The sequence below is a fragment of the Mustela erminea genome, chromosome 18 (assembly GCF_009829155.1).
Source record: "Mustela erminea isolate mMusErm1 chromosome 18, mMusErm1.Pri, whole genome shotgun sequence".
Classification (NCBI taxonomy): domain Eukaryota; kingdom Metazoa; phylum Chordata; class Mammalia; order Carnivora; family Mustelidae; genus Mustela; species Mustela erminea.
The window spans coordinates 61,502,208-61,512,646 of record NC_045631.1 but is presented as its reverse complement, the minus strand read 5'-3'; the positions used below and the strand labels follow the sequence as shown (position 1 = coordinate 61,512,646).

At 55.9% G+C, this 10,439-nt stretch overlaps 1 protein-coding gene across 2 annotated transcripts in view; it reads left to right on the top strand.

Moving 5' to 3' along the window:
* The first annotated feature begins 2,296 nt into the window (after positions 1-2,296).
* RAB40B (RAB40B, member RAS oncogene family) overlaps positions 2,297-10,439 on the top strand; it is a 29,657-nt gene continuing 21,514 nt past the window's right edge. Inside the window, exon 1 of one of the 2 annotated variants that reach the window (XM_032321606.1) lies at positions 2,297-2,595. In XM_032321606.1, coding sequence (XP_032177497.1) covers positions 2,298-2,595 — 298 coding nt within the window. In that variant the 5' untranslated portion in view covers position 2,297. The remainder of the gene's footprint in view (positions 2,596-10,439) is intronic. The other variant, XM_032321605.1, reaches the window with a different exon arrangement.

Sequence of the window (10,439 nt, the reverse complement as noted above, 5' to 3'; positions counted from 1 at the left end):
ACAATTTAAAAATAAAAACAAAACAAAACAAAACTGGGGCTGTGTTGCTGCACTGGCCAGCTCCAGCACTGGAAGCTGCAGTCAGGCCCAGGCACTCTCAGTCTCTCCGAGCCCTCCCTTCCTCCGTGTAGAAGTAATGAAAAGCTCCACCTCTCAGGACTGCAGTGAGGTGAGAGTGGGCAACCACATAGGTCCCGGGGCTCTCACCATGGGCCTGGACTGCTCTACACCCTCGCCCCTTGCCCCAGGGACAGTGCAGCAAGAGTCTCTCCCCCTTTTCCTCGGAGTCACATATGACCTGCACTTACCACTTAATGTCATTGTCAACATTAAGGAAACTGAGATCAGTTACAATCTGTCAAGATGTATTCCTGGGAGCTGCGGGGGTGGGAGGAGGCCTACCTGTTTTCATTGCAAGGTGAGGATAGCCATGTGCAATTCTGGAGATGTTTGAGCGGTTACAACTGGAAGAGGCGTGCACTGGGGTCAGGCATGCTGCTCAGCATCCGGCAGTGAACAGAACAACCCACCACAGAGAATGATCCAGCTCCCAAGCTGGCTCAGACATCCTGCTCTGGTCCCTGAGACCATCCAAGGGCACAGGGAAAGGCTAGCTGAAGGATTGATGGGCACAAACTTCTGAGCCCCGGTTCTCAGGGGGCAGAACCCCTCACTCCAGAACTCATTTTTGCTAAGGGTGGGCCCAGGGCCCCTCCCCACCATGGGCCCTGTTGTGGACTGAATATGAGAATATGACCCCCCCATCCGTAAATTGAAGCCCTAAATCCCAGTGTGATAATACCCGGAGATGGGGTCTTTGGAAGGTAGTTAGAGCTAGATATCAGAGTGGGGCCCTTGTGATGAGGTTAGTGTCCTCAGAAGACAGACACCAGAAAGTTTGCATGCGCTCGCTCTGGTCCCCACTCTGTGAGGACATGGGAAGAAGGCAGCCACCTGCTCAAGGGGAACCAAAACAGCCAGCATCTTGGTCGTGGACTTCTAACCTACAGAACAGTGAGAAATAAATGTCTGCGGTTTAAGCCCCCAGCCCGGGGTATTTTGTCATAGCAGCCCAAGCTGATGAAGACAGGCCCCTTCTGCTCACGAATGACAAGGGCTTCTCCTGTTTGTATGTGTTCGTGAAATCTGTACCTGCTGCTTGTGACAAGGGAGCACATTTTCAGAGTTGCTGTGCCTCTTCCGAGCTGCAGATAGTCCAGAATGTGGAGAAGGCAGGTGTGCGAGGGGGTCATTTTAATTGGATGGGATGTACAAGAGTGCCCCCAGACCCCTCTGTCCAGCTCTGAGGGTACCCCCAGGCTCACTCACAGCAAAGGGTGGAGGCCTGGCCTAATGGGGTGGGGACCTTGATTATGCATACTCAGAGGATATTCTAAGATGATTGGATACAAGGTTGCCAAATATGATGAGATCTTCCTTGTGGGATGCTGCCAGAGCCCCCTCTACAAGTTGATTGGTCCAGAGGTGGGCATGGATTCCCACCCAGTTGGCTGATCCTACCTGGGAATTTTGGTATTGGATCTGAGAGCCAATCAGGTCAATCTCTCTCTATCGCCCATGACTCCCTAGAAGGGGAGAGAAGTCTGGGAACTGCAGGGTCCCCACATGGGCCTCTCCCCCAGCTCCGGCAGAAACACACGCACACAGGCGCACGTGTGCTGGCACATGCACACGCACACACACAAGCGGAGGCGCACGTAGGCACACACACGAACACGTGCACACGTACACAGGCACACGCGCACACACAGACACGCGCACCCACGCGCTCTGGGACAAAGACAAGGTTCTGGAGGAGCCGTGGGGGACACCGCGAGCCAAGGCTCACCGGACAGGGACGCTTGACGCCAGGCGACCTGGCCCTAGCCTCCCGGCTGCACGTCCGAGAACGGAACCCGCCCTTGCGGTCCCCCCACCCGGCCCAGCGACGTCTCCAGGTGGCAGGACGTGGAGGACGCGGCACCGGGGTGGCCACCCCTGCAGCCCGACCCACGCCCGGGCCGGGCGGCCTTCGAGGGTCCACGGCAGTTCGGGGACAAGCCCAGCCCCTTCACTCCCTGCCCCCTGGCTCCGCCCCAACCCGCCTCGGGGCCTCATTGGCTGTCGCCGCAACACGTCGCTTTTGGTCTCCGCCCCCAACCTGGCTACGGCGGCGAAGACCAGATCCTCCCGGCAGGGGCGGGAGGACCGTGGCCTGGAGGCGGAGACGAAAGGGAGATGGACGGGCAGCTCAGTCAATGAGTGCGCGCAGCCGCCCTAGCAACTGCGGGTCGCCAATGGCGGGCCGGGGCGGGGCTACGCGCTGTCAGCCTCGGGGGCCGCCGGCCCGCGGCGATCTGCGGACCGCAGGGCCCGCTCGCGCCTCGGTGCCGGCCGCCGCCTCCGCGCCGTCCGGAGAGCCGGGCATGGGCGCAGGCGTCGGCGGCGGCACGATGAGCACCCTGGGCAGCCCTGTCCGCGCTTACGACTTCCTGCTCAAGTTCTTGCTGGTGGGCGACAGCGACGTGGGCAAAGGGGAGATCCTGGCGAGCCTGCAGGATGGCGCAGCCGAGTCCCCGTACGGCCACCCGGCGGGTGAGCGCGGGGCCAGGACCGGCCAGCAGAGCCCAGGGAGCGCGCGGTGGGCCGCGGGGAGCGCAAGGGGGCCAGGAGAGCGCACGACGAGCGGGAGGAGCGCCGCGGAGGCGGGGGAGCGCGCGGCGGGCCGGGGGAGCGTCGGGGGGACGGGGGAGCGCGCGGCGAGCTGGGGGTGGGGTGGGGGCGGGGCCGGGCGGTGTGCGGCGGGCCGGGGAGTTCCGGAGGTACCAAGGGAGCGCGCAGCGGGGCAGGCAGCTGACGGGGGACCCGGGGAGCGCGCAGTGGGCCGGGAGGAGAGGGGCCGGAGGAGCGCTCTGGGGCTGAGGAAGGCGCAGCGGGCCCGGGAGCGCAAGGGGGGACCAGGGGAGCGAGCCGAGGGCCTGGGAGCGCCCCCGGGATCGGGGAGGGCGCTGCGGGCCAGACAGCTCATGGGAGACCAGGGGGAGCGCACGGTGGGCACCGTGGAGCGGGACGCAGGCACCTGAGTAGCGCGGCGAGGAGCTGGGGGTGCCGGGACTGGGAGCGAGCCCGACCTGGCGCAGGGAGGAGAAGCTGGGGAGTGCGCGAAGGGTCGCGGATCAAGGAGGGCGGGGTTCACCGCCCGCCCCTCTGCGTGAGCCGGGCGCGCGCTTGGAGGGAATCCCCCGCTGCACCCCCAGTTCCGCACGTGGGGAGCACAGAGCGTCCTCCTTAGTCTCACCAAGGTCCGCCTCCCGCGGGAGCTCGCGGCTGAGCAGGGTGCTGGGGTACTGCTGACGGCGATGACGGCGAGGCCGAGGGGAACGCACGGATCACGCAGGTGGAGTTTGAGAAGGAGGTAGCCGGGCTGCTGCGGGGGGGCCCAGCCAGGAAGCCACTCGCGAGTGCGACGCGTTTGGAAAGGATGCGTGGGGGGCAAGGAGGGGGCGGGAGGGAACGGCGCGTGGGATCCGAGCGCAGCGAGCAGAGGCTCCCAGGTGGTGGCTCTGCGCGTGGGCGAGATAGAAGCGGAGCGTGAATGGAAGCAAGAGAACTAGTCCGGAAGGTTCTCCGAGGTTCCTGGCGTGTCCAAGGGAAGGGGCTCCTCATCCTGGCGGAAAGGCCCGGGACGGCAAGAAACCCAAATGACCCATGAAAATGCGGCCTGAGGGCGAGGAAGGGAAGCGCTATAGAAAGTGAAGGAGTGTGGCTTCCAGGGGCGGGGTGGAGCCGGGGGACTCAGAGCTTGAGGACAGTGGGCAGAGGGTCCTGAAGTTTGAGGTTTGAGGGCCGCAGGCCCCAAGCCGGGGTGGACGTTAGGAAGGAAAGAAGGGCAGGGAGAGCAGAGGAAAGTGAGGTGGGCAGAGCTGGGCCGGCAGGGAGTGTCCGGTCCTGGGGCTGTGAGGGGTCCCCGCCGGCGATCACCTTTTCGCTGTCACGTAAGGGGCTCCAGGCGCACTTCCAGAGCAAACCTGACTGCTCAGGGTCTTGCTGCTTTCTGCCTCCTGGGCTTGCGTTTGGGCTCTCCAGAAACGGAGGAGGGCAGTCCAGAAGTCCAGTCTTGATGTTCAAGCCAGCCCAGGTGTGCTTCTGCCCTGAGCCGCAAGCAGGGGCCGGAGAGGAAAGTGCAGAGAAGGAAGCTCTGGGTCCAGCGGACCTCACTGGGGGATCAACTTGGGTTGAGGCAAGAGCAGCAGGAGGTGCAGGGCGAAGGTTAGGGCGGGAAGCAAGGTGGGCTCTCTGGGGGTGAGCGATGTAAAGAGAGAAAGTGGGTCTGCAGAGCTGGCGGAGGGAGGGAGCCTGTGGCTTCTGTGCGGGCATGTGAGCAGCTTGAGTGGCATGGCTTGGGACAGGCCTTTAAGATGGGTGCCTTCGGCTCAGGTCATGATCTCAGGGTCCTGGGATCGAGCCCCTGCTTCCCCCTCTCTCTCTGCCTGCCTCTCTGCCTGCTTGTGATCTCTCTCTCTGTGTTAAACAAATAAATAAAATCTTAAAAAAAAAAAAAAAGATTGGAGGCGTGGGGGTGGGGAGAAAGTTTGGGAGAGTTTTGGTTGGTTCTGGACAACTGATGCCAAGAACCTGGGCTCTTCCTGAAGCTGCCAGCGCGAGAGTCACCCAGGGCACTTGGGAAAATTGCATTTGGATTGTGTCTCTAGTCCCAGATCTGTGTTATTCAAGGTGATGCCATCAGCCACATGAGATTTTTTTAAATTTAAAGGAATGAAAATGAGATAAAATGAAAGGGTCGTATTAGCTGCATTTCAAATGCTCAGCAGTGACACCTGACTGACACTTGGTTTGTGAGGGGTGTGGCAGAGCCCCTCCAGACAGCTCTGCTCTGGGGCTTCAGCTCTAGGAGGGCAGAGGGTCACCAGGGCCGGGGGTGCAGCAGTGGAGGAAGAAATCAAGCACCTGCTTTTAAAAACTGTGTGCCTGGGGGGGACAAGCTGGAGTTCTGATTTCTTACAGTGGGCGAGTGACGTGCGCAGGCGCAGATGGCAGGAATGTGCTCAGTCTGCTCCTGACTGGGTTGTTTGAACAGAGGCTTGGGTACCCTCTGTTGTGTTACTCCCTTTTATATGCAAACTGAGCACTTGTTCAAGCAACTAGTTAACTCTTTCTTCTAAAGGATTTAGGTTAAAAAGGCACTTTTCAGGAGACTAAGAAGTTGGAATCATGGTCAGTATTGTTATTATTCATAATACTTGGAGGAAGGAGAGGGCATTTCCAGCCTCCTGTTTTCATCCCCCACTCCGAGTGCGCATGCCCTGTTGCTCTGACTTTGCCCAGGTTTGGGGGTACAGTGTCCGCAGTCCCTCAGTCTTAGATGTTTACCTGGCTTTGGCGCCGACCACCACTGTGTCTGTGACTTCTGTATTTTGCTGTCCCTCCAATTAGCTACATTTCATTTCCGGCCATTCTCCAGGAAGGGGTCATGAGTATTTCCTGAGTGTGTTCAAGTTTGAGAGTGTCTGTGCACTGTCTTTACCCGTGAGCAGGTTAGCATGAATCCTGAGGCCGCACGTTCTTTCTTCCTCCCAACGACCCCACTGGGCTCTCTCGCTTGCTCTGAGCTGCCTCGGCGCCTGAGGTCAGAAAGTCTCTCCTTGTGGATGAGTTGCCTTTTCTTCAGAGACCCTCAGTTCAAGCGGACCGTGTCTCAAAGTTGGATGCTTGGTGTTGAACTTCTGGTACACGGTGCACTCTTTGAATTTGTAGCTTTTGTATTTAATTTCAGGGAAATTTACTTCATGTCCCTAAAACTTCTGTTACATTGATTGGTGTTGATGTCAGTTTTCCGAGTGCTGCTGGGCAAATTGCCACAAACTTAGTGGCTTAAAACAGATTTATTATCTGACAGTTCTAGAGGGCCACTGGGCCCTGGGATGAAACTGAGGTGTTGGTAGGGCTGTGTCCTTTCTGGAGGTGCCAGTGGTGAGTCTGCTTTGCTTGCCTTTTCCAGCTTCTAGAGCCCTCCTGCAAAGGTGAAGCTGCCCGTCTCACACTGCACCACTCCAGCCTGACTCGGTCTCCCTCTTCTGCTTTTAGGAGCCCTTGTGATGGTGCTGGGCCCGTTTGTTAATGCAGGATAATCTCTGTACTTAAAGGTCAACTGAGGGGCGCCTGGGGGGCTCAGTGGGTTAAGCCTCTGCCTTCGGCTCAGGTCATGATCTCAGGGTCCTGGGATCGAGTCCCGCATCGGGCTTTCTGCTCAGCAGGGAGCCTGCTTCCCTCTCTCTCTCTGTCTGCCTCTCTGCCTGCTTGTGATCTCTGTCTGTCAAATAAATAAATAAAATCTTTAAAAAAAAAAAAGGTCAACTGAGTAGCAAACCTAATTCCTTCTGCAGCCTTCAGTCCCCTTTGCCATAACCTCCTGGAGACACATGTTCTCAGGATCACAACGTGGATACCTTTGGGGCGCCGCGATGCTGCGGCCGTCCTTTTCGTCTCTCTCTTCTGAATTTCTGTGGAAATCTCAAGCCTTTCCTATTTGTTGGTAATTTTTATTTTAGTAAACTGTTTCTAGCTGTTTCTAACTTACTTGTTAGTTTAGTAAATGATATTGCTGTGTTCTGCAATTTTTTCCTTCTACAATTCTCATTTACAATTTTCTTTTTTTTTTTTTAAGATTTTATTTATTTATTTGAGAGAGAGAGAGCATGAGTTGGGGAGGTCAGAGGGAGAAGCAGACTCCCCATGGAGCTCGGAGCCAGATGCGGGACTTGATCCTGGGACTCCAGGATCATGACCTGAGCCAAAGGCAGTTGCTTAACCAACTGAGCCACCCAGGTGCCCCTCATTTACAACTTTCAAAAATTTCTTTAAATGGGGCACCTGGGTGGCACAGGTGGTTGGGCATCCGACTCAGTGTCCGCTCAGGTCCTGATCTCAGGGTAATGAGTTCGAGCCCCACTTTGGGCTCCACACTCAGTGGGGAGTCAGCTTGAGATTCTCTCTGCCTCTGCCCCTCCTGCTTGTGCTTTCTGTCTCTCTCCAGTAAATAAATAAATCTTTAAAATTTTTCTTTAAATAATTTATTTCATTAATACATCTCTTATTTTGCCAACTTCATGAAGTTGTTCCACTGCATGAAGTAATTGGGACGAACGTCCTTTTGTTCCCTGGGTCCTGTTTCCTTTCAGGTTGGGCTCTTTGTCTCTTTCTCCTCGTATAACTTTCTGTTAAAGTGTGATACGCACGCAGAATAGCTGAGGGACCCACCTCCCACTTTGGGGCCTCTTGGCCCCGGAGCCTCCCTTGGATCTGGAGGGTTAGTACCTCGTTCGGCCTCTTCTCCCAGGTAGAAGTGGTGAGAGAAAGGCCTGGACAGCTCAGCTCTGTGAGGAGAGTGCAGTCCGGGCCGCTGCTGGGCTCCTCCTCTCTGGTCCCTGGTGAGGGTCTCTCCCCGTGGCCCAGCTGGTGGTGTTGCCAGCACGGCATGACCCGTCCACCTCCGATTGCTGGGAGAGGAAGGTAGACGAAACGGACAGTACATTCTGCAATCTCTTGCCTCGCAGCTGTTTTCTGGCTACTTTCTCCTGGCTACACCTCCAGCTTCCTTTTGCAGGAAAATCCCGTCTTTCTTTCTCTGTTTCATTTCTGCTGACAGCCGGTTGTAGTACTGCCCACCCCTTTTATTGAGCGTGTAGAAGAACCATCTCCTGAGGTAGGTTATGTTGTTAGGCCCGGAGAGAGTGAGTTACTCTCTCAAGATCACACAGCGTGAGTGAGAGCCGGAGTGTGGATGGTGTGGTTGGCTCCGTGGCCCCTCTGGCTCAGAGCAGTGGCTTTTCTTCCCTGTGAGAACCATCAAAATGCTTTTCCTTACTGACCTTGTTATGGGGTTTTTTGCCTTTCTGTTTGCCTTTGACCAGTGTTCTGCCAGGAGCTCCATGCACGCCCACCCCGCTGCCTTCATCAGAGAGAGGTAGATTTGCTGATTTCGCAGCTACTCTGCGGTTTCCCTTGGCAACCAGTTCAAGATTTAAAACACGATTTATAAAGCCATCACATTCAAGTTTGAATTGAGAGGCGGTGAGTCCTTTCTAGTTCTTTACACTGTAATTCCTTACGGAGACCCTCTTCTATTCCTTACCTCCCGTGGTGCCACCAAGAGCATATGGTAACTTTCTTCAATGTATCCATTTTTTAAACTACGTGTAAGTGCTTCCATGTATTTGACAATAAGAAAACTGCCTTTGTATCAGATTTTCTCCTTAAGAGCCAGTCTTTAAGCTCTACCCACTCGTGTCCTGTGGTGCCTCCTCCCTGCGTGGGGACTGCCCCTTTTGTTCAGCCTCTAATTCCAACTCAAGGTGGCCCTGATTTGGGGTGATGGGCAAGGAGGGGCTCAGATCCAGCCAGGCCAGGTTCCTGCTGGGCAGAGGGTCAGCTTCTGACTGGAGACCCACCAAGCACCCACCATATCCTCTGTCACTAGCTCTGGGTGTCTCAGTGGCTGTAGGATGACGGCCTTGGTCCTGCCTTAGTCTTGCTGGCCACACCGGCTTACTCCTCGATTGGGCCTTTTGGGGTGAGGGAAGCAGCAAGGTTAGAGGCGATGGAGCCCATCACTCCCATCACAGGCTGTGAACTGATTCCTGTTAAGAGATTTTTTTTTGAAGAGTTTGTTTGATGCTTTCTTCCCTGGCTTCTTCAGCTTAATTAGCCTCAGAGAAGGACTTGTGCATAAGCAAAAACTGAAAGAAGTCGCCATATCCAGGGGATGGGGCTTAAAAACATCGGAGATGTTGTTTTATCAGATCCACAAACAAAACCACGGGAAAGGCAGTCACTGCATGAGACAGCACCAAGGTCCCCAGGGCTACCGTCCTCAGAAGGCCTCGCTTTTGCTTTCCTCTCCGAGCTGCCCCCGGATTCCGGCCGAGACCTGGCGCGTCCGCAGGCTGTGGGAGCCGCTGAAGCGATGGGGACCGGCCCACGCTGGCCTGCGCCGCCCGCTGCCCGTCCCTGCTGGGCTGCAACCCTTCGGGCTTCTGGGAGCAGATCACTGCCCCCTCGTTTGTAAACACCTGGGTTCCTGGGGTGCTGCCTGCCCCAACCCCCCCACCTCCCCCCCACCAAGACTGGAGGGCTAGCCTCTGTGGCGCATGTCTTCTGGTTCACGATCACTTCTTCCTTCTGGTCTCCACCAGCCACTGAGGTGAGGCACGTTCCCCGCGGTGGGAGACTTTCCAGCTACAGGTTTTAGAGAAAACAGGGCTCGACTGTCACATACTTCAGAAACACTGCATATCCGAGTGTGTTTGACACGTGTCTACATAATATACTCTCTAGGCAGAGCACACGCACGTGTGCACAGTACTTGTGTACGTAAGCACACGCACGTATACACAGACCCGGTGTGCATCATTTCTGTGGCTCTGATTAAGGTATGAACCTTTTGAAGAGGGTATCAATGAGGAAGCAGACTCTTCTTTGTTCTGGTCACGAGCAGAGACTCGTCCAACCTCAAGCGACTGTATGGCTATCGGACGGTTTCATTTGCTCAAGTATATGGTCACCCTTTGCGGTCTTTCCAGTGACCCCAGCCCCAGGGCGGAAAGCTGGCCATGTGGTCCATGTTTTCCTGAGCAGGCCCGCATTCCAGGAGTTCAGGTCTGTTTAGCGGAGCGCACAGTTTGGAATCCAGGCCGTGAGCAGCCCAGCACGTGTCTTTGGCTTGTGGGGAACTCACCCGGGACTGTGTTGGGAGACACTGCCAGGGAGAACGGGAGGCTGCCATGCTGCTGGACGCGCAAGGTGGGAGAAGAAGGCAGGTGCCCTGGGCCCGTGGAGCCACCTCTCTGCCACCTGTCGCAGCAGGGTCCAGCTGGGACTCAGCGTGGTTTCCCAATCTCTCCACGGACGCCTGAGTTTCATGCCTGAAACCACCTGCCAACGGTCATCCCCTGGGAGATAGTCCCATAAAGTGGTGGCGGAGAGCCACAAAGGTCATCACCACTGTCCTGGGGCTTCCTTGGCTGAATGTGAACCTCAGGCTGTTTTTGGGTTATGTGGTCTGTGTGTCCCCTCCTCTTGCGGATAAAAATTAATGGATTTACTTCCCCGAAATGGGACTCAGCTGAGTATGCTTGTGGATTTGAACAATACTGGGACTCATGACGCATAGCATCTTGTTTGATTAGAAAGGAAAAGAAATTTACAGAGGCAGAATCATAAGTATGCGTATTAAATTATAGTGAACCCTAATACAGAAGGCTGAAAGGTATTATCTTAATGAGGAAAATAAATAGGTAAATTTGAGGAACATTAAATTCTCTCTTTTTTAAAAGCTTTTATTTCTTTGAGAGAGCGAGTGAGAGAGAGAGAGCACAAGCAAGAGGAGAAAGGAGCAGGGGGAGAAGGAAGCAGGCCCCCCG